The 25420-nt window shown below is 41.6% G+C and overlaps 1 protein-coding gene across 1 annotated transcript; it reads left to right on the top strand.

Annotated features, from left to right (window-relative positions):
* The first annotated feature begins 6259 nt into the window (after positions 1-6259).
* Positions 6260-23191, top strand: ESR2 (estrogen receptor 2). Its single transcript, XM_053475354.1, has 8 exons — positions 6260-6690; positions 8150-8325; positions 10790-10906; positions 17270-17572; positions 17799-17937; positions 21365-21498; positions 22179-22359; positions 23011-23191. Exons 1-8 carry the CDS (start codon positions 6260-6262, stop codon positions 23189-23191), a joined length of 1662 nt encoding a protein of 553 aa, XP_053331329.1.
* The last annotated feature ends 2229 nt before the right edge of the window (positions 23192-25420 follow it).

The following is a 25420-nucleotide window of genomic DNA, read 5'->3' as shown; positions in this document are numbered from 1 at the left end:
AAAAAAAAAGGATTTTACTCGAACCATGAAAGGATTTGGTAAAACGGCCCAGAAATTGGAACCATCTGATGAAAAGCATGAAAAAGCACAATTACTGGCGTTGATATTGTATTGCATGAATAAAGGTGGTTTTTGGGGCCGGAGGGGGCATGTCCCTCTTGAATAAGCAATCTTTGGAGGTCCTTTTCTAGTAGAATACGAATAACTACTCCCAGCAGGGGTGTGCGTCGCCTATTGCTTCCCCGTTATCAGCATTCTACCGGCAGATGCTTCTCTGGGTATGTTGACCATAGGCTTTCAGAGATGGGGCTCCTTACAAGCCCAAACATTACGGTGCCACAGGGGTCAATGACACATCTGGGAGCCCAAGCTACCCCTGCTTGCCGGGGCCCCCTTTACAAATACTGATTCTACCCCCTCTGATGGCGGCCTTGGTGTATAATAAGAAACATTTCTAATTCTGGTAAACGTTCAAACCTTCTCCAGGTTAATTAATGATCCCATGCAGTAAAACCATGTTGCATTCCTATTTTCTGAGGGAATGCTTAATTGTCATGTGATACAAGAGCACGTACTGATAGGTTGCCATAGAAACTGAAAAGACACTTTTGAAACCTTTCTTTTCTGTTTGTATGTGATTAAAAATCTGAAATGACCGATCTACGTAATTTAATTAGACTAACATGTTATAGAGCGCATTTAATAGTCTTTTTTTTTTTTTTTTTTTTTTTTTACTAGACTATAAAGTCTGAGGGGGTAATCAGGTTTGCATCTGAGTTCTCCCTCAGCAGGAAGTTGCAGATACAACAGGAAGTGAAGGGTGCAACACATAATCGCTTCCCCCGACTTGCTGAAAAACTCACATCTAATCAAGTGTCTTACATTTCAATCTTTATCGTGTCCTTCAATTGTTCTTTTTGGTTCTAGTTTCTCTTTAACGTTCCATTTTCTTATGCAGCATTAGAACATCCGAACGGGCGTAAATAAGAATAAGCTTTAATATAACTTGCAGATCTTTTGTTTTACTCAAACAGCCAACAAAAAACCTTAAATCATGGACGAGACAACACTTTTATGCTTTTTTCTCTTTTTTTTTTCCAGGAAACATGCCAATTTTGTATTCTTTCTCCAAGAGCTGACGCTGTGCAGGTGCCAGCCGTGAAAGCGTCCTTCCCTCTCTTCACCACTAGATGGCGACCAGGCCACTTGCTCTAAAATCAGAGCCCATATGTTCGCTCACCCAGAAGAGATGAAGCCATGGACTCTGATACACAGGTGGCTGAGAAAATTCCTCCAGGAGCCACGAGAAGAACGGCTGAGAATTCTTAAATCCTGAATTCTGGGAAATTAGATTAAAAAAAGGGCGACTTATTCTACGCGACTGCCCCCCCCCCCCCGTACAGATAAGGTAGGTCATTGCTCCGGGACCTTTAATGATTTTATGGGGAAAATCTTTATGTAGAATATCCAATGTTTTAGTTACCGGCATTTGGTGAAAAAAAATCTGTGTTACGGTTTAGCTTTTTTTTGTGTGTCTGTGTTTTTTCTCCTTTTGTAATATCTTCGATCGTTTTAGAAGGAAATGTCTATTAATGTTAACGGCTGAGTTTTGCAGGGATTGCTGCACCTTGTATTACGAAATACTTGATATCTGACCGTATAAAGGTCTCGGGCAATTCTTTCCAGTTGATTTTATTGTTTGATCCAGTTTGGAATTTTAAAGCTGCTTTGTGCAGGTTTGTAACTTGCAGGAGTTGGTGTTTTTATATATATATATATATATATATATATATATATATATATATATATATATATATATATATATATATATATATATATATATATATATATATATATATTTTTTTTTATTTTTTATTTTACATAGCGCCATCAAATTCCGTAGCGCTGGAATATATATTAAAAAAATCTTTCTTCAATAGACAAAAAAGGTTGATTCTGTGACTTTGTTTCATTTTAGTATTAGAATATATATATATATATATATATATATATATATATAATGTGTGTGTGTATATATATGTATATAACAATTATTTTGCTACAAATTATGATAAATATGTATAACAGACTTGATTTATTTTTACTATTTGGTGATGAATTCCAGAATGTTGTTGGCAAAGAGAGTAATCCAGTAAAAAAGGAGAACTCACGTAGAACTTTAAGATTATTTTACTCTGAAATAACAAAAAGTAATCAATGCAGCAATCTATAGGGGATTTGTACTTTTCATTTTACTTCTAAAAAACCTGCCGGTTATCAGAAGGGAATAAATCTTGTTCATTTTGGGATAGTTAATTAATTACGGTTTACTCCTGAAAATATATATATATATATAATCTGTTCCTCCGTATAGTAAGACCGGGGCAGCGAGGAGTGCGCGCACAGCAAGATTTCCGAATAACACTTCCCGGGTATTTCAGTGATTCATAATGTTAATTGCTGGGTCACATGCTAATCTGGGAGTTCTTGGCAAAAATAGGGATCTCAATAGGTACGAGGAGAGAAGAGAGGGAATGAAATAGGGAAGTTTTACGTTACTGAGTGGGTGGTAGATAAGTGGAACAGCCTCCCAGCAGAAGTGGTAGATGGTAATACAGTGCGGGTATTAAACATTCATGGGATAGACATACGGCTCCTGAATCTAAGACGAGACCAACGACTGATTAAGGTTTCAGCAGACTAAATGGGCCGGATGGCTCTTATGTTTCTGCTTCCTGATATACATAGAGATGTTTAGTGCATACGGCTGGTGGGGGGGTTTATTGATAGAACCTTCACAGCGGCAGACATTGTCAAACCAACGTTCATAAAGTTAACGCTCGGTGTGTAGCCGGCGTGGCGTCTCCGTGGCGCGGCGCTCCGCTCTTTCTTTATAACATAATTCATATTATTTGCCTTTCTTTCATCGCTTTCGAGGGAAGGGAATCTCACGGCCCCCCATTCCTGCTCCTGTAAGGGCTTTATTGCCCACTAATTAGAATAAAGCGTCGGTTCTTTATATATTCTAGAATTCCGGCGGTCCATTCATGGTAAAGGGGGGGGCGAGGCCCTTAAAGCCCCCTCTTTACCCATTCTGTAAGGCTCTCCCATGCGCTCACACCCACAGAGTAGATAGATGGCTTCCACTCATTGTATCACTTTTGTAAAGTTTTATTTTTAACACTGTATCTGCCAACACGGGCACAGCCAGGACATTTCATGCAAATTCCCGTCAGTTTCCCATGATCCCTCAGTCCAGACTGTATCAGAATCCCGTTGGTCAGCCCGAGCAGGAAGTTGGAAGCCGCTTCCTGTTCTCTCCCCGCGTTGTTTTAGCGGACGGCTCAGGAGCCTCTAGGTCCCTCCGTAACGCTATTATTACAGATATCTCAGGGCGAGGACAAAGTTCTGAATTTACCCCAAAAACAGCATAACTGCTACAGAAGAACCCCGAAAATCCTTCCCAGAAACATCCCTCGAATCAAGTAAAGTATCGCTTTATTTCATATTTTTACTGGGAGCACTTAATTGTCACATGACAGAAAAGTAGGTACTAATAGGTTGTTGCCATAGAAACAGAAAAGGCTCCAGCCCATTCCTAATTTTATAGAAACTCATCCACAGCTCAGAACTCAAACAGTCAACTGTCTAGTAACCATTCCATTTACAACCCACCTTAATATAGGGTGTATTTTTAACCCCTTCAGCGCCTCCACGTCACCGGAAACATTGGTCCATTCATACTATACTGATAATTACCGATCACTGCAGGGGGGTGGGGGATTTGGGGTTAAATAAACTGAATTGTATCTAGGAATATCGCGCTTGAGTCAGTGGCTCGGATTTCCACCAGGATTCATACTCCCCAAGTGTCCCTGTTTAGTTTGCCCAGTCCCTCTTAGGATCCCCAACCCTCCCATGCCCTGATGGCCATCTTTTACCCCTCTCTCTCCTCCCCTGACCCCCCCCAGGTGTTTAAGTAGGATGCCCCGTTTATTTTTAAATGACTTCTATGAGCCTTCATTAAATAAATTCTACATGGAAAATTAAAATGAGGAATTCCTTAATGTGTAGATCCGGCACATGTTCCAAGTGTCCCTGTTCAGTCTGGCCAGTCCCTCTCTGGGTCCCAAATTCCCGTGCCCTTCGCTCCTCCTCTGAAATATCTCTTTCCTCCCCTGATGCCCCTCTTTCCTCCCCGATGCCCCTCTTTCCTAGGAGGTCAGAATGTTTGCTGGGTATGAGGGGATCGCAGGGTTCTACAGCCCTAAAAGCCCCGATAATGTGTATAGGAACGGCTTTATAAATTAAACGGGGTAAATAAACCCCACTATTCTTCTAAATGCCTCTAATAGGTGCATAAACCGCTTCTTCTTCAACGCCGGCCGCATAAAATCCATCTTCTTACAGGAAAAATCGCTCGGTTTACAAACTTTACACCTGAGTTTAACACAACAAACAAAACCTAGAAACAAAGTATCCTTCCATCTATAAACAATCCATCGTATGGGGTCAGAAAAGCAAGGACTGGATACAAAGTCCGCATCGAAATAGATTATTCACAGAGACCCGTAAGGAAGCGCTGGGATGTTCCGCTCGGAGATAGAATGTCGCGTTTCTTGATCTTCTTGTAATTGTTACGGTAATCACCTCGTTGTTATGCATGAAAGGATCCATATTCCGCTCAACCGAACGTCGGGTACAGACTGTCGGCGAAAGCGCACAAGGTCAGAATTTATTTAGAAACCAAACAAGCCCCTATTGAGTTTGGTTTAATAACAAGCGACCTCGTTTCCCCTCCAACTTGGGATGCGTAAAGATTTTTCTTTTTCTGCGGGACCGTAAAAAAAAAAAAAAAAAAAAACATTGCTACCCTGCAATCAGAGATTCCGTCATTTATTTATTTTTTTTTGTTTTATTTTTCTTCAGTTCTGATGAAAAGAATCGATATCTGGACTTTTTAGTAATGTTTTATATTCATTTTTATTTAATTACCAAATGGTTTTTTTTTTGTTTTTTTTTTAACCAACAAATGGTCAGATAAGAATGAACAGAAAAAAGGAGCAGGGGATATTTTTTGTTGTTGAAATTATCTGGATAAAATAAATTCATATATTCAGTTATTCAGTTCCATTATTATATCATTTTATTAAGAAGGAATTAATCAATTTTATTTAATTTTTTTTTATTTTTTTTATTAAACCCGGGTTGAAATACAGATTCCTGTACAATTTACCGTTGTTGTGATCTGGTTATACGTTGGATGTACCGTAACTACCCAGGTGTCTAGGAAAAATGGTGAATGGTTTGCGGCAAAAAAATTTATCAGGAATGGATACGGGGTCTTTACTGAGGGGGTGGTAGATAAGTGGAACAGCCTCCCAGCAGAGGTGGTAGAGGGTAATACAGTGAGGGGATTAAACATGCATGGGATAGACATACGGCTCCTGAATCTAAGACGAGGCCGGGTAATGGTTACGTTTTAAGTGTTGAAATGTTTGCTTTGTTTATTGTTCTCGATGCCGCTTTTTTTTGCCCCTGAACGTTATTTTTGTTTCCCATGTAAGCGGGACTGAGCTGAAAACACGGACCCTCTTGGAAGATCCGGGAACTTCTGCTTGCTCCGGGGGGCTGGTGGCCCGATATCGTTGATAGGCATGAACCCTCTGATGAGACTTAGTGGAAGGCGAACGCAAGGGGGTCTTTGGAATTATGGAGGCGCTCAGTCACCCCAGGGGGCGTGTGAGGAGGGGCAAATGTGAGCTACAGGTGAGTGAGTGGTGTGATTTTCTCCCAGCGTTGCTCTCAATCACCCGCGTTTCCCAGCAGAACGCGCCGGGCTCCTCTATAAATAATGTGACCCGGGTGAGATGTGGTCACGGAGCTCCTCTGAGTTTATTTTTAGGATCTGTTGGCTCAAGAACCCAAACCCAAGTTTTTTTTTTTTTTTTTGTAAGTAGACCTCCGTGACGTTCTAGACATCCGTATAGAATACATAAGATTTAGAAGAGACAAATAATAAATTCCGCAAAACATTCTCGTCGGAACCCCGGGGGAGAAATTCGCAGCAAACGGAATCCAACTTTCATAGAACGGAAGCCAAAGGAAGTCTTTATTCCTCGTAAAATTTCCATTAAGAGAGTTTTTCATATTTCTGTCTTTTTATTTATTTTAATTTTTTTTTAATTTTTTTTTTCTCCCCAGTGAATGGAAAAACCACGCGAGGCTTGAGAGATCGAGACGGTCGTCGTCCCTCGAGATGTCTGGATTTATTCACAAGGACTTCTCCCAGTTGCAGCCGCTGCAGCACGTCGGGCACGGAAAAGCCGACATGAAAAGCTCCCCGTCCGACGTGACGCCGCCCGCTCCGTACAGCGCCAACCAGCCCGGCGCCCCCCCCGTGGACCAGAGCCCGCTCTACATCCAGTCTTCGTACGCGGACAACAGGCACGACTACTCGGCGTTGGCGTTTTATAGCCCGCCGGCCATGAACTATACCGTTCCTGGAAACTCCAGCGACTCGGAGGGTCCGGTGATGAGGCATACCGTCAGCCCGAGCTTACTTTGGACCGCGCAGGACCATATGTCCCCCGTGACTTTGCATTGCCCGTCTTCGTTGATGTACGCAGAGCCGCCGAGGAGCCCGTGGTTTGAGGCGAAGGCTGAGGAGCACATCCTGCCCCTCAACAGGTGAGAACATACCCCGGTCTCTGAATCCGGTGGGATAGCACCTGCCCCTCCCACTTAGAATAGAGTACACTGTCCACAGGTAATAATATACCCCATCAGGGTAAGAACACACCTAGACGTCAAGTGGGTAAATGTTACGTCCCACCTCTCCCAAATCAAGGGTTCGTTGAAGAAAACTCAAGAATATAGCCCAACTTTATCAAATCACCACCCGATATCACCTACAAACACCCTATTAATAATAATAATAATAAAAAATAATCCTAATAATAGTGAAACACAATATAATCGGCTAAACAATATGCAAGGCGCGCCATCCAATCATACACAACTTCCTTTAGAATGACACCTACAATGCCGTTCAACAATACATGGTTTGGGGAAGGATCCCAAGTGTTCTATGGACCTGTAACATTGTATCACAGACGCTTCCAAGAATGGAACCGCATGCGTCCTGCAAATAGGAGGTCATACTCTAAAACTAGAGGGTCAGAGGATTAAATGTAATGTAAAGAAGCTTTACTGAGAGTGTGTTAAATAAGTGGAACAGCCTCCCGGCAGAGGTGGTAGAGGGTAATACAGTGAGGGTATTAAACATGCATGGGATAGCCATTCGGCTCCTGAATCTAAGACGAGATCAACGACTGATTAAGGTTTGAGTCTTTACAGCAGGAGAAACGGGTGACTAGACGGGGGCCGGATGGGGCCGATCTGCCGGCAGGTTCTGGGTTTCTATGTTTAATACAACAGAATCTGTGGAATTTTTGGACAGGGTCGGTTCGTACAAAATAAGGCCAATAGCGCTTTAACCAGGTAGAAAATAATCCCCTTTTTACACAGAAAAGCTTTAGTTACGCGAGGCCGTAGCCTCAGGTCAAAAGATTAAACGTTCTTGTGAAATCATGTAACCGTGGCAACAACAGAGAAACCTTTAATATAAGCGAGAGTGATTGTATTTGTTTGAGTTATCTTCGGTGCCGAGTAACCGCTTCATAAAGGTCTCTATTTGCATAAAAAGAAACTTTTATGAAAAAGTCTGCGTTTAATGTAAGAATTTGGATGCTTTTCTACGTCGCTACGCTCACAAACGCATACTTGCCTTACGGCGTTATATATGAACCGGTCTGCCGCCAGCACAAGCTTCAGCGTGACCGCTAATTTCATAAATGTGTAAAAAAAAAAAAAAAAAAAAAAAAAAAAATTAAATAATAATAAAAAAAAAATTCATGCGTCAAAAAAAGTAGGATTGAGAAATTTTAGGCTAAAACTCTGGAATTTTAGCAAATTTCCACTGATGCGTTTAGTTCTAAATTCAGAATTCCGGATAACACTGAGCACACCACTTATTTAGTTCACGGAGAAGGTGGTAGATCAGTGAAACAGACTCCCAGCAGAAGTGGTAGACGTTAAACATGTAGCTCGCTGCTTTATTTGAGTTTGGCTGTCGATTTGGTTGCAGAGAAACCCTGAAAAGAAAATCTCAGAACGGCGATTGCCAGAGTCACGTCGTCAGCAATCCGGGATCTAAAAGGGACACCCACTTCTGTGCCGTCTGCAGCGATTACGCGTCCGGGTATCACTACGGCGTGTGGTCTTGTGAGGGGTGCAAGGCTTTCTTCAAGAGAAGCATTCAAGGTTTGCTGGTTTCTCCCTTTTCTTGCAAACACTCCATGTTATTAATTGTATGAATTATCCCTCCGTTATCTGAGCTCCGATCTACGAGACACCCTGACCCCTTATCATACTACCTGTGGGAAACAACAGAATGGCTCAGTCTTAATCACACAGCCGGACTCTCTGACTTATGGAGGACTTCATTAGCATCGCCATAAAGCAACCCGGTGTGGTGTTTATTAGAACAAAATGAGATAAAACCATTTTTTGTCAATACCGACCTACATTATTGTGTATAGCGCTGGGGGTTATATTACTGTATACAGCGCTGGGGGTTATATTACTGTATACAGCGCTGGGGGGTTATATTACTGTATACAGCGCTGGGGGTTATATTACTGTATACAGCACTGGGGGTTATATTACTGTATACAGCACTGGGGGTTATATTACTGTATACAGCGCTGGGGGTTATATTACTGTATACAGTGCTGGGGGTTATATTACTGTATACAGCGCTGGGGGATATATTACTGTATACAGCGCTGGGGGTTATATTACTGTATACAGTGCTGGGGTTATATTACTGTATACAGCGCTGGGGGTTATATTACTGTATACAGCGCTGGGGGGTTATATTACTGTATACAGCTCTGGGGGGTTATATTACTGTATACAGCGCTGGGGGGTTATATTACTGTATACAGCGCTGGGGGTTATATTACTGTATACAGCGCTGGGGGGTTATATTACTGTATACAGCGCTGGGGGTTATATTACTGTATACAGCGCTGGGGGGGTTATATTACTGTATACAGCGCTGGGGGGGTTATATTACTGTATACAGCGCTGGGGGGTTATATTACTGTATACAGCGCTGGGGGTTATATTACTGTATACAGCGCTGGGGGGTTATATTACTGTATACAGCGCTGGGGGTTATATTGCTGTATACAGCACTGGGGGTTATATTACTGTATACAGCGCTGGGGGGGTTATATTACTGTATACAGCGCTGGGGGGGTTATATTACTGTATACAGCGCTGGGGGGGTTATATTACTGTATACAGCGCTGGGGGTTATATTACTGTATACAGCGCTGGGGGTTATATTACTGTATACAGCGCTGGGGGTTATATTACTGTATACAGCGCTGGGGGGTTATGTTACTGTATACAGCGCTGGGGGTTATATTACTGTATACAGTGCTGGGGGTTATATTACTGTATACAGCGCTGGGGTTATATTACTGTATACAGCGCTGGGGGTTATATTACTGTATACAGCGCTGCGGGTTATATTACTGTATACAGCGCTGGGGGTTATATTACTGTATACAACGCTGGGGGTTATATTACTGTATACAACGCTGGGGGTTATATTACTGTATACAGCGCTGGGGGTTATATTACTGTATACAGCGCTGGGGGTTATATTACTGTATACAGCGCTGGGGGGTTATATTACTGTATACAGTGCTGGGGGTTATATTACTGTATACAGCGCTGGGGGGTTATATTACTGTATACAGCGCTGGGGGGTTATATTACTGTATACAGCGCTGGGGGTTATATTACTGTATACAGCGCTGGGGGGTTATATTACTGTATACAGCGCTGGGGGTTATATTACTGTATACAGCACTGGGGGTTATATTACTGTATACAGTGCTGGGGGGTTATATTACTGTATACAGCGCTGGGGGTTATATTACTGTATACAGCGCTGGGGTTATATTACTGTATACAGCGCTGGGGGTTATATTACTGTATACAGCGCTGGGGGTTATATTACTGTATACAGCGCTGGGGGGGTATATTACTGTATACAGCGCTGGGGGGGTATATTACTGTATACAGCGCTGGGGGGTTATATTACTGTATACAGCGCTGGGGGTTATATTACTGTATACAGTGCTGGGGGTTATATTACTGTATACAGCGCTGGGGGGGTATATTACTGTATACAGCGCTGGGGGGTTATATTACTGTATACAGCGCTGGGGGGTTATATTACTGTATACAGCGCTGGGGGTTATATTACTGTATACAGCGCTGGGGGGTTATATTACTGTATACAGTGCTGGGGGTTATATTACTGTATACAGCGCTGGGGGGTTATATTACTGTATACAGCGCTGGGGGGTTATATTACTGTATACAGCGCTGGGGGTTATATTACTGTATACAGCGCTGGGGGTTATATTACTGTATACAGCGCTGGGGGGTTATATTACTGTATACAGTGCTGGGGGTTATATTACTGTATACAGCGCTGGGGGGTTATATTACTGTATACAGCGCTGGGGGGTTATATTACTGTATACAGCGCTGGGGGGTTATATTTATGTTTTCTCAGTGAGACTTCTGCTTTTGCCTCAGGTTTTAAGGATCTGGCTAGAAGATGAAAGCTCTTTTTCTGTTGTTGAAGCGAGGTTTGCCGTTCTAAATGAACATCGCGATTGTGTTGTTTTTTTTTTTTCAGGGCACAACGACTACATTTGTCCGGCGACGAACCAGTGCACGATAGACAAAAACAGACGCAAAAGCTGCCAAGCGTGCCGGCTGCGGAAATGCTTTGAAGTGGGAATGATGAAATGCGGTGAGATTCCCTTTTTTTTTTTTTTTATTTATTTATTTATTTTTTTTACCAGTTTTTCATGTATGTGGGTAGTGTGTACCGTGCATCATAAACCAACTACCACCTAAACCCCACCAATTAACGACACAGAGACTGAAGTTGGATAAAACAGGCCACAGCATATTTTATTAAGAATAACCACAAACACTGTGTTGGCCTAAACACCATAAACCAATAAACATAAATACACAATAAACCACACAATAAATACTAAATACAAATATACAAATATACATAACACATAATACATTCAAACATAGCCAACACAGGAACTGAATTAACCCCGTCCTTGCCGGCCGCTCACCACTGTACAATCCAGACCACAGGTACTCACCTCCCCCCTCGTCCAAACAAAAATGACAGCTACCTTCCGCTGTCCCACAACTAATGCTAACCACCAGCCGACCATAAGCTCGGTGGGCACGTCCAATAACATTGACAGCTAACTTCCGCTGTCCCAGAACTAATGCTAACCACCAGCCGACCATAAGCTCGGTGGGCACGTCCAATAACATTGACAGCTAACTTCCGCTGTCCCAGAACTAATGCTAACCACCAGCCGACCATAAGCTCGGTGGGCACGTCCAATAAAAAACACCAGAGGTTAGGGGAGGATTGAGCCTTCCTTCACACCAGCATCCAAACTCCATCACTTACCAAAACCAGACCGGCAAGGACACATAAACCGCCAGCTGTGACAAAAGAAAGAAAGTTAGTACACAAAAAATAGGGAGGGAGGGTGGGAAGCAGGTAAGTCTGTTGACTGTCTCTGGAAAAATGACAGTGACCGGGGTCACCCAAAGGGCACCCTTTATCCCCTAGTGACTCCCGCCCCTACATTTACATACCCCAATCAAAAACACACATCCCCTAAGCATGCACTCACCCACACACATACATGCTCCCTGTCCATTTAGCTACGCTGATTCCCAGGGGCCTTGTATGTGGGTAGTGTGTACCGTGCATCATAAACCAACTACCACCTAAACCCCACCAATTAACGACACAGAGACTGAAGTTGGATAAAACAGGCCACAGCATATTTTATTAAGAATAACCACAAACACTGTGTTGGCCTAAACACCATAAACCAATAAACATAAATACACAATAAACCACACAATAAATACTAAATACAAATATACAAATATACATAACACATAATACATTCAAACATAGCCAACACAGGAACTGAATTAACCCCGTCCTTGCCGGCCGCTCACCACTGTACAATCCAGACCACAGGTACTCACCTCCCCCCTCGTCCAAACAAAAATGACAGCTACCTTCCGCTGTCCCACAACTAATGCTAACCACCAGCCGACCATAAGCTCGGTGGGCACGTCCAATAACATTGACAGCTAACTTCCGCTGTCCCAGAACTAATGCTAACCACCAGCCGACCATAAGCTCGGTGGGCACGTCCAATAACATTGACAGCTAACTTCCGCTGTCCCAGAACTAATGCTAACCACCAGCCGACCATAAGCTCGGTGGGCACGTCCAATAAAAAACACCAGAGGTTAGGGGAGGATTGAGCCTTCCTTCACACCAGCATCCAAACTCCATCACTTACCAAAACCAGACCGGCAAGGACACACAAACCGCCACAAACCCCGCTGTTTAACCCCTTAAATCAGCGGGGGCCCCCACCAACAAAAGCCATGGCCTGACCGATCGCTTCCTGCAGTGCCAATTTCAAAATATCTAAACCAATATCATTGAGACGAACACCAATGCTCCAAAACAAATTAGCGGCGTCCCTCTCAAACACCCTGTGCCCAACTGGCACATCGTTAACACTAACACCAAACTTAGATACTCAACGATTCAACTTAATCTGCAACCGCTCCAACGCCAGCTGGCTAGTCGCCTGACACCAGAAATTCTGAGACACCACCTCGGACCACACCAGCTGAACCTCCGGGAATAACACCAGAATCCTAGACAAATCTCTAAGAATCATATCCCCTAAGGAGCTAACCAGGACCACCCCTAGATCATTCCCCCCGAGGTGAATCACTAGAACTGACAGGGAACCTAACAGCCTGGATAAGTTCGGAAAGGAGATGAACCCACCGCATCCCCCGCTTCCCAAACCTCAACCCCCAGAGGGGAGAACCCCAACTGTGCCCCATTCGGGCGAACCCCGTCCTCTCCCTAGCTCAGAAGACGCATGAGTCTCCGATGAGCCAAACTTGAGGAAGAACCGTACCTACAAAACAGAAAACATTAAGCAGACATATCCAAACGAACGTAAGACCTAAAACGCCCCGAGCACCAACGCTCAACACGCTGCACCGAGGAATCGGGCAAACCGACCCAGGTAGCCTCCGTGGCTGCCCCAATACGGAAGGAATGCCCCCAAAAGCAATTTCCGAAAGACACCCACAAATTGAAAATGCGACAATTAGGACCCGTCCTGATGTACCAGAAGCGGGCCCCCTACTAGCTTGGGGAGAAGATATCCTTCCATGAAAGTATTAGGGGGCTACCAAGGCTATAGGTGAAGGCCAAAGGAATAAGTTTCAATACAGTTTTGGGCAGAATGCTAATAACCAACCAGTATAATGAAAATGTAATGATTAAACTTCTTTGTAATAGCATTGGCTGAATGGAATCGGCTCTTATCTGTTGGTAAAATAACCAGCCGCACGGAATGCAAACCTTAGACTGTGCGGACCCCGATACAAGTAGACAGGCATCACCTAGCTGTCCTAAATGGCACACTGCACCACAGGTAGTTCCCCTGAAAGAACTTCACTTTATAACTGATGCAGATATTAAGTTGTGACTGTAGTTATGAGGCGGGGGGGGGGAAGGCACATGCAATAAGTACCACCTCCCGCCCCAATGGATTCTCTGGTTAAGGTTGTGCAGTATGCATACTAAAAGATCTGTATTAAAAACCAGTAAACACGCTGGGAACATGAAGGTTTGATTGCAATATGAGCTATAAATGGTCTTGGCAATTAGCACACGATTAACAAATTTCCATTACATGGAAAAATGGATTTTATATATAAATGAACCCCCGTATGTGGAAAACCAAGGTGAGGTCATATTCAACTAATAATTTATTTATTTATCTAATTTATTAATTTGTCCTGTTTTTGCATATTTGACTTAAGGTGACGTATGCAATTTTAGAGATAGATACCAGGTTAAGCCCAGAAAATGAAAAGGTATAGAGAAAATTGGTCAAGCATACAAATGCCAACCTGAGCCCCATTGAAGCAATAACATGGAAAATATGGTGTACCTATAGTTACCCATCTACGTAGTGATGTCCTCCTGACTTTAAGTACAGTACCAGGCCCTCACCTATAGCCAAGTACATACACATCATGCGAAGAGAACAGGAATAAAAGGCAAACAAAGTACCAGGAAAACAATAGAATAATATTTGCAAGAAAAAACCAGTGAGCGATCGACTGGTTAGCCTAGAAAAACACCAGTTGTAAGTGGCAGCCGAGGACAAGCATTCTATAGATCCCGCAGGATTCCACTCCTTGGGGTGTGAATGTCGGGCCATAGAACGAAACAGAGAGTAAAAGCAAGTCCAGTAGATCCTTATGATTCCACCCCTTGGGGCCTAAACTCCTGGCCGATCATACATGGCCCAGGAGCAAAACCATAACAAGCTCCATAGCTTGTGACTTGAGTCAGCACCACCTCAGAGGGCTAACTCCCACACTATGGAGTACCACCAAGGATAGTCCGAACCAAGGGATAGTGCCGTCCACTCGTGGCACTGGGCAAACCAGATCACATACTTCCACCAGGACTCAGCCCGTGGGTAGGCCTTCCACACAATACCACCAGGGACATGTAAAACAGAACCCTGGCCACATCCATTCGTGGCACCGGGCAAACCAGATCACAGACTTCCACCAGGGCCCGTGGGGAGCCCTTGTACGCAAGCCACCATAGCGTGTGCCCAGAGTTTGCCTTACCACAGAAGGCATTTTTTTTTTTTTTTTATTATTTTTTTTTTTTTTTTGTTAACTCAGCTTGAAATAGCTACTGGCGGATCATCCATGCACAGTAGCTGCACGACCTGTATCCCAGGCACCCAGCCAAGAGGGAGTCCTGCAGGTAGCCACCACAGCTACTGCTATCCGGGGTGGACCTCCCTCAGACAGCAACCCCCATAAAATGAAAAATGAAATGAAGAGCTCTGAAAACCAAATAAATGGGGCCATCTGCCCAAATATAAATAATTTCATAAAGGAGTGCCATGTTGTAACTCAATACTCCTGAAACCGCCCTGTTACAGGTGAGCACTAGCCACGTGGCTAGTTAAAAGGGGGGGGCATAACCAGTAGCTCACCTTAAATAGTGACAATTGAAAAACTTTTTTTTTTTTTTTTTGTTAAACAGAAGAATATAATACCACAATCTGCAATTTAAACCAAAGTGCAGTGATGTTTTACTTTGCAAAATGTAACAGGAGCTTCATGTGGAAAACATGATAAAACGTTTAAATAGAAAAGCACAATCATCCTAAGGAAAGCCAAGAATAAAGCGGTGCCATGTACTCACTACTGCTGTTGGCACAGCACTGCAATCTTAACATGCAGTGAATGGATTATAGAATGGAGGCAGAGGCACCATGCAAAAGTAAAGTGGAATTAGCGTTGCTGTGCCAATGATCAGACTTCAGATGAATTTTTACATAAAGGGCAAGGAAACAAATCTTCCCACCAAAACCGAAGACGTGAAAACATGACAAACTAATCACTGCACTGCAAAGTGGGAGTTAGACTGAAAGTATCAGTTCATAATCTTAAAGCTCTTTTGACCAATACATTTTCCATCACTTGCCAATTTAATGGAGGGATTGCTAAATATCAGCCAAGTTAGTAATCCATTACAATCTTGCTTTTTAAGATCACATTAACCCATTCCCCATTGTATAGGAGTGAATGGGCTAGCCCCCACCCCTAGCTTTGGCACGTTAAGGCCTAGCAATGCTTAGCTAAGGCCCACATGAGAGTTTTTACTTTGCAAGAGTTCCTGCCATTGAGCAAACAGCACAGCTTTCCTGGTACAATGCCACAAGGTACCAAATCCTTTCCCTCAGATACTTAGCAAAGGCCTTGTACAAATAAGATGGATATTACTGAAGTGCATCTTCCATCTAAATAGGTGCAGCAGGGGGATTACTAATACACCTATATGTAGAGAAATAAGATATAAGGACCCTGCAGCAGAGTAATCATCCCCCAGCCATTCACATAACATTAAAGTGGTTTATCCCTAGACTTGAAATAAAAACTTTGCAATCCCACATGGCTGTCATTATACAGGATTATTGCATCCATGCTGCAAGGGGACAAATAAAAAATAAATAAAAACTGATCAATCCCACCTCAGAAACATACCCGGCCATTATAAAGTTAAGTGCTGCCATTAAACAGCTAGGAACATGACAAAGTGCTGTATGGTTGATACAACCTGCTCTGGTCAGGACTCAATCATTCCTTGTGGCAGATAACTGAGCTGATGCTCGCCTGCTTTAGAGTTAAGCTGTAACCAAGCCATTGCTAGCATAGAGGCTGAGGGAAGCAGGTAAGTCTGTTGACTGTCTCTGGAAAAATGACAGTGACCGGGGTCACCCAAAGGGCACCCTTTATCCCCTAGTGACTCCCGCCCCTACATTTACATACCCCAATCAAAAACACACATCCCCTAAGCATGCACTCACCCACACACATACATGCTCCCTGTCCATTTAGCTACGCTGATTCCCAGGGGCCTAAGCTGATTATGTTGGGGAAAAATAAAAAAAGGATGAACTTGATGTTCTTTTTGGGTTAAGTGCCCATATTTGTTGTTTCAGAAATCATGAAAAACATTGTGTCTCAAAAAGATGGTAAAAAGAAAAAAAAAAGAAAAAATCTCTCCAATTACAAAAGCAATTAGATATTTGCCTGCATCAACCTTTTGTACTCCCAGTAATGACTGAAAACCCTCTAAACTTTGTATAAAATTTTTTCCAGTCTCTCTTTTTTTGGCGTCTTAATTGCCCTTCCTGCAAAAAAAAAAAAAAAAAAAAAAAAATAAAATAAAAAAAAATATATATATATTATTATTTTTTTTTTTATTTTTTTTTGTTTCATAAAGATTAAATCTTTCTAAAACTCTCTCTTTTGGGTTGTCGAACGCTGTCCTTTTTCTTTTTAATATTAAAAAAAACAAAAAAAAAAAACACTGGATCTTCAGCCGATATCTTTTAATTTTTTTTTGTTTTTGTTATATAATTCTTCTTTTTTATTTAAATGGTAAATTTTTAAAATATAAATATTTAATACTTTTTAGGAACGAGACGGGAACGCTGCGGCTACCGCATCATACGGCACAGGCGCCACTCGGAAGATCAGATGAGTTGCTTCGGAAAGAGCAGAAAGGCGGTTGAGGGCGTAGGGCGAGTGAAGGACGTCCTCCCGGCCTCTTTGGGTCCAGAACAGTTCGTTTTGTGTTTAATCGAAGCGGAGCCGCCAAACGTTTTGTTAATGAGCCGACCCAGCAAACCCTTCACCGAGGCGTCCATGATGATGTCGCTGACCAAGTTGGCTGACAAGGAGTTGGTTCATATGATTGGATGGGCCAAGAAAATTCCTGGTGAGAGAAAATGGAAATTTTGAGATTAAAATAAAATTTAGATTAATAAATGAAATTTGATCGGTACTGAAGATGAAATTACAGAGAAAAATGTATATTCTACATTAAAAAAAATTTTTAAGCTAGTTTCTCTAAAAGGGGGTTAGAAATACATTATATATATATACATTTTTTAAAGGTTTAATCCCACGAAATAAATAAATTGTGGTAAATTTCCCATTTCTAGGGTTCGTGGAGTTGAGTCTGTACGATCAGGTCCGTCTCCTGGAGAGCTGCTGGCTGGAAGTTCTGATGATGGGGTTAATGTGGAGGTCGATTGATTACCCAGGAAAACTCATCTTTGCTCCAGACCTTGCTCTAGACAGGTAAATAATAATAAAACATATCATTAACCCCTTAATGACAAAGCCCGTACATGTACGGGCTCAAAATGCATTGTTTTCAATGGGGTTAGGGACCGCCCGTTGTCCTTAAGGGGTTAAAAACCACTAGAAACCAGTATCTATAAGGTGCAGTGAAACCCCCCCCCTGATTTTTTTTTTTTAAAAATCTGCAAGATTGGTTCATTTCTCCCCTCGCCATTTATTTTGTGAAATAAATGTCATCATGGGGAAAACCATCCTACAGAAAACAAGCTTAGTCAACGTTTCCCGATCTTTAATGCTGTTTTCAAATTAATTCCTAACTTTGTCAAAATACGATAGACATGAATTTTTTTGGGGGGTTTAATGTTTCTTCCTCGAAAATCTCCATCATTCTTCAAACTTCAATACTCAACATGGTATCAAACCCTTTTGTTTGGGACGATAACCAGCCGGCGTTGGACTGGGAAGAACATAACGTTCCCGTATCAAACATAGAGATAATATAATGATGATAATAATAATATATAATAATAATATATAATAATAATAATAATATATAATAATAATAATAATATATAATAATAATATATAATGGTTTAAAGGGGGACTATGATCATTAGAGTTGGTTTGATCTTGGTGGTCCAAGTCTTCTTCATTGAGGACGACCAGAATCTCCAGGATAAAAATTGCCTTCACTGGTCAACCATCTAGATCTTGGTCTTCGCAAACCTTCCATATGCAAATATATTCTAGAATTTACTTATCAATCAAGTAAATAATGTTTTCTGATTAGCTCCAAAAGGGTAATATTGAAAAAAAAGGTGAATTACTGCTGGTGTGAATCTGGAGCAAATGCTTATAACTTCTCTATCACCAAGCGGTCGCCATTCACCGAATTCCTCTGGAATCCCACAATACGCGAGAATTCGCCAATTGGTAAAATTATTGTTGTCAAAATAAATAATGGATTTTCGGGGGATTCCAGCAAAGGCTTTGACGCCAAACGTAACACGCGGTATATATTTATGGAGTAGGGAATGGGACCGTTTAGCGAATAACCTGTGATAGAGATTTTTTTTTTGTGTGTGTTTAGTAGTTTGAGACGGAATTCTCCAGCATTTATCATATTATTATTATGATTATTATTATTATTTTAATAAACGCTCTATAAATTAGAATTCTAAACTACTTAATATATGTTGCATAAGCTTACAAAAAATGGTAACTGTTTCCCCGGCTGCCAAGCCAACGAGCCATCGGCTCGACCTAAAATATCCTATTCTGTTAAATGATTCTAAGAATAAAATGGGTATTTTCTGTGATCTCTGTATGAGTCAGATGTATTATGAGCCATAATAAACCATTTGTAAAATTGCCTTTTCTGCCAGAAAAAAAAATAAAAATAAAATGCTTTGTTGGATGTTTCCAGGGAAAGTTTCTGTGTCGGTACAAAAATAAATGGTAATGCGTGATTTACGGGTTCCAGAAAAAGTGTATTGCGCAATACTGAAAGAAATGCAAACCTATAAAATATGTTGTGTTTAAGTACATAATACTTTAGAACTGATGCCTCCTGAGAACAAGAAGCCATAATCTAAAAGCTGAAGATCAAAGGCTTAGATGGAATGGAAGGACGTTTTACTTTACTGAGAGGGTGGTGGATAAGTGGAACAGCCCCCCAGCAGAGGTGGTAGAGGGTGATACAGTGAGGGGATTAAACATGCATGGGATAGACATACGGCTCCTGAATCTAAGACGAGACCAACGACTGATACTGAATCGGGGGGCAGTAAGCGTTTTAAACAGAACATGTAAAAGAAGCATACTGTGGTATGCTCCCTGTGTTTAGGAGACACAGCGGGGGGTGGAGTTAAATGCGGGGGGTGGAGTTAAATGAGATGAAAGAACTCTAATAACTAAAGTATCCAGCAGCTGTTTACATGCCGTAAAATGCACCAAAATCCATGCAAGATGGACTCCAACACGCATTTAACATGAAAACAGAGCTGGACTCCTCCTTTACTTAAAATGTAATCTTTAATATTAATCTTATATCTATCTCTACAAACATCTGAATGCGAATGGCGTATAAACTAAATGATATTTTAATTATAATAAAGGATTTTTTTCCCATACATGTAGCAAAGAAACCTTTTTTTCTAATTTATTTTTTAAATTTTAAGTAATAATTGCTCTCATCATCTACAGTGAATCCCCAGGTCCCTGAAACTGACGTAAAATATCTGCCTTTCAAATATTGATTTGGCGAAATGAATGAAACCGACTGCTGTAAATATTTATAAAGTGTGTGGGGGGGGGAAGAGAACAAACTGCTCTGCGTGATGTCCTGTAATAATACAGAATAATAAGCACTTTCATAAAAAGAAATCTTCGATCTGCTACCTTTCCCAAAATCCTACATTTTAGCTCCATACATCATATTACATTATATTATACACACACCTGTTCAAAAGTTTGGGGTCACTTAGAAACTCCCTTGTTTGGGGGGGGCAGATTTTGTCCATTCAAATAACATGTCTCTCTTCATAGACCTACAAAGGCCCTTTATCACTCCCATCACTCCTGTGTTCCAATGGCCCTTTATCACTCCCATCACTCCTGTGTTCCAATGGCCCTTTATCACTCCCATCACTCCTGTGTTCCAATGATGGGAGTGATAAAGGGCCATTGGAACACAGGAACACTCCTGTGTTCCAATGGCCCTTTATCACTCCCATCACTCCCGTGTTCCAATGGCCCTTTATCACTCCCATCACTCCCGTGTTCCAATGGCCCTTTATCACTCCCATCACTCCCGTGTTCCAATGGCCCTTTATCACTCCCATCACTCCCGTGTTCCAATGGCCCTTTATCACTCCCATCACTCCTGTGTTCCAATAGCCCTTTATCACTCCCATCACTCCTGTGTTCCAATAGCCCTTTATCACTCCCATCACTCCCGTGTTCCAATGGCCCTTTATCACTCCCATCACTCCCGTGTTCCAATGGCCCTTTATCACTCCCATCACTCCCGTGTTCCAATGGCCCTTTATCACTCCCATCACTCCTGTGTTCCAATGGCACATTGTGTTTGCTGATCGAAGCTTAAGTTTAACAAGCTAATTGATCGTAATTTGTAATTTCCTTGTTTTCCATGTAAGCAGCTCAGTGACCCCAAACTTTTGAACAGTCTTATTTGTTGGCAGTCGTGGGATCTGTATGTTTTTTTTGTTTGTTTGTTTGGTTTTTTAAATAGTCACATTCAGCTCATGCTGGCATACATTTTTCACTGTAAAATTTATTTTCTTGTAGATTTAATGCTCATTAATAAGGTCCCCATTTTTAGGGGGAAATGTACACTTTTGGTTCATAATCTGACCTGTGGGGTCTTCATAAATGACTGACGTTTTCTTTTTGTTATTTTCAGGGATGAAGGGAAATGCGTGGAAGGGATTCTGGAGATATTTGACATGCTGCTCGCAACTACTTCAAGATTTAGAGAATTAAAACTTCAGCACCGGGAATACCTCTGCTTAAAAGCTATGATTCTGCTCAACTCCAGTAAGTGACGGCGGTCGCGCCAAGACTGTGTATCCTTTTCTCCGATTTATTATTCCCTTTTAGATTGTAAGCTCACGGGGGCCGGCCGTCATAAACTCACTTTGTGTAAAAGAACCGTAAGGTTAGATGGCAGCTCATGGGCCAAGTTCTCCACTCCTTGTGTCTGTATTAATGTATATTTGTTTGGGCTTAAAAAATAAACAAAAGGCATAATAATAATAATAATAATAATGATATTTAATATTAATAATGATAAAGGATATACCATTATGATCACAAATGGGTTTTAAACTTCTTAATATATTACAATATCATCCATTATGAACATTTATAAAATAGCATTAATCTATTTAAATATGAATAATTATTAATAATAATATTTAAAATATTTCCAAAGAAACACAACAATTTGGAAGCTATGGAGCTTTTAATTTAAAGTCAAACTGAGCAGCGGGAAGTAGATCTCATATTTTCACTTTTTCAGAATGTGACTTTAACAATAATTGTATTTCTGAAATATAATTATTATTATTATTATTATTATTATTATTATGAACACATTTTTTTCCCGTTTAACCCCTTAAGGACAATGGGCGGTCCCTAAACCCATTGAAAACAATGCATTTTGAGCCCGTACATGTACGGGCTTTGTCACTAAGGGGTTAATGTTTCACCCGCAGGCATGTTTCCGTTCTTCAATGCGGTGGAAGAGTCCGATAGCAGCAGGAAGCTTCATCATCTCTTGAACACGGTCACCGACGGACTTATCTGGGTCATTTCCAAGAGCGGAATCCCCTTCCGGCAGCAGTCGACGCGTCTGGCGAACTTACTGATGCTTCTCTCCCACGTCAGACACGCCAGGTAAGAAGACGTGTTTAATGACTGTAGAATAATGATATGTTACATGTAAAAGACTTTAAATCGATTTGTATGGATGGTCACCAATGTAGATCATTTTTAAGAACTGCTGATATGTTATATCTCCAAGTCTCCGAGAATAATGTGCAATATTTCCACAGTGAGGAAAGAGGGGGCATGAGGCGAGGAAAGAGGGGGCATGAGGCGAGGAAAGAGGGGGCATGAGGCGAGGAAAGAGGGGGCATGAGGCGAGGAAAGAGGGGGGCATGAGGCGAGGAAAGAGGGGGCATGAGGCGAGGAAAGAGAGATATATCAGACGAGGAGAGAAGGCCACTGGGATTTGGGACCCAGAAAGGGACTGGCCAAACTGAACAGGGACACTTAGAACATGACCTTAGAGCTAGACCTTAAGGGATTCCTAATTTTATTTTATATATGTGGCCATACTCTATCAGCTATGAGAAAAATGTTGCCAATAACTTCTTTGGCCTCCATGGTTATATTCCTTAAAGCCCAGCACTTTCCTGTCGTTGGATAAATCGCATTCTATCGTCCATGGTAACCCAGCGTGCGGAAGACGGAAGTCCCGGTAAAGGGAATAAATATCTAATTAAAGGTAAATAACAATGTATCCGTTTATCATTTCCCGTTCAGTTACAAGGGAATGGAGCATCTGCTCAGCATGAAATGTAAGAACGTGGTTCCGGTGTATGACCTGCTCCTGGAGATGCTGAACGCGCATACGCTACGAGAGCAAAGGAAATCGATGGAATCGCCAAGTTTTGCCCCCAAACCTGTAAACGAGGCGAGGGACGCGGGGCAGCCTGCGCAGTGACTCTCTGTTGGCCGAGGGACCCTTAAGTCCTGATGAAGATCATTCTAACGCCATAGGATGCGTTTTTCCTATAAATCGGATTGTTTCTTGGGGCTAAAACTGTCGTTAAGGGCACTTTGTAGATTTATATCAAGTTCTAAATGATCTTTTTTAAGATCCTCAGGTGAGTTGGCCGTATTTTTGTGCTTTTGGCTTCTTGTTTCCCCCCCATACGTGATATCTCTCTTTATTCTTTTTAACCCCATGCTGTGTTATATTGTGATATGGATTTGTTTGGGTGACATTTGAGAGGGGATTAGATCTGCAAATATCAGTCTGAGGTTCTAACAGCACAAAGCCTGCGGCCGCTTTAGAATGTGTGATCCTGACCCAGAACGTGGAGATGTATTGTTCGAATAACAATGTCATTTATGACGGCAGTTGCCAAATATGCACTAAATAGCTATAGATGAATATAACTCCCATCAACCTTGGGCAGTTGACTGTTGATCTGAAATGTAGGATCCATTGGCCAATTTCTGTAAGAGACGCAATGACTTCCGGTATAGCACGTAATAGCATCCTTCAGGGATCTGCCTGGATATTGTCCGTGATGCAGGAGTCTGGAGGCTGCCCCCCGGTCAGTGATACATTGTAAATCACTGTTCGTTTGGAAAGGCTCTGGTGACCACGTAGAATAATGGCTGGATTTGGATATTTCACAGAAGAATTTCCCATCACAAGAAGACCAGATACCCTTATATTCACTGAATTTTCAACAGGAGGGTGGTAGGTGGGTGCAACAGCCTCACAGCAGAGGTGGTAGAGGGTAATACAGTGAGGGTATTAAACATGGGATAGGCATACGGCTCCTGAATCTAAGACGAGACCAACGACTGATTAAGGTCCGAGTCTTTGTTTTAGAACGGTGAGCTTGTTCTGTTAAGGGACATTAATTAGATTTTTCACATTTTTCTTAGCAGAAACCCCCAGAATTTCTCTTTAAAGTCGAAATGCTCCTCGTCCGTGCGGCAGGTTCTGTTCTGTAAAAGCATTTCCGCTGAATACAATATCCAGGCGCATTGTGTTCAGAAAAGAGGATGTTTTTGCTAAAAACAACATTGTATCGCTAATAATGTTTTGATAACAATTCCGAACATTCTAGACTTTTAATTATTCCTCTTGCACAGCTGTGATAAATCTACCTCTATTACCTGGAAAATTGGGTTGTATATTTGTTTTGGGGATTTTTTTTTTTTTAGGAAAACAAATCGTTTGTGTACATTTAACTGCTTTTGGTTAATATTTGTTAATGTTCTCGACGTATGTACAGTATACTGTAAATGAAGCTTAATGAAAAGGTGCCTTTTTATTCAAATCACATTCTTCATGCAGTTTTGATTAAAATAAGTGTGGCATCATTTTAACGCGAGCCTGTAACAGTCATGTGTAGCGGTATTAAAGAAAAAAAAATATTTTGTAGTTTTTTTCCCCCCATTTTTTTTTGTTTTAAAATCTGTAAATCACAAGTGAAACCTTAATCCCTGTGTTTTTGGCCGAGTATGGATATTTTTGGCACTTTTTTTTTTCCAGTCGACTCATACATCACGGTCCTGCTGCCTAATCGGGCCAAGATATTATTGATTGTGGCAACGGAACGTCATACGGAGGCCAGATTTACGGATTGGGAAAACTAGTTCATTATACCAAATGTAGTTTTTAATCGAGCGTTGTTTTAACAAAATTTTGCTGAATCCAAGAAAAACATATTTAAAGTGTTCCAATTGAAGAAAAGATGAGAAGTCGGTTTAAGTTTTTATAAAAAAAATAAATAAATAGGTGTAAATAGAGTATATGCAGATATGGCTGCAGAGCTGACTGCTGATTGGCTGTTCGAACATTCTGTGCATACAGATTTTAATAAGCATTATATTTATTAGAAACTGGTAACAATGTAACAGCCAGCTCTAGTTCGTGATCTCGGTAGCTGCAGGATTATTCCTCCCCGTTCTCTCTCTCCCCTATTAAAGTTGCTGCTTGTTGCCGATTGGTCGATGCAGCCTTTGGAACGGTGAGCGGAGGAGAAGGGAGAGAACGTCGGGACAGGGAATTGGTTAGATAATACTGCCTCTGCCACAGACTGCTACTTATCTACCACCCCATGATTTGAGGGTTTTCCAAAAAAATACAATTTAAAGAACTGGGCAGAAAAAAAAAACACACACACAAACCCGACGACATAAAATTACA

The sequence above is a fragment of the Spea bombifrons genome, chromosome 9 (assembly GCF_027358695.1).
Source record: "Spea bombifrons isolate aSpeBom1 chromosome 9, aSpeBom1.2.pri, whole genome shotgun sequence".
Taxonomy (NCBI): Eukaryota; Metazoa; Chordata; class Amphibia; order Anura; family Pelobatidae; genus Spea; species Spea bombifrons.
This window is presented reverse-complemented; position numbering and strand designations above follow the sequence as displayed.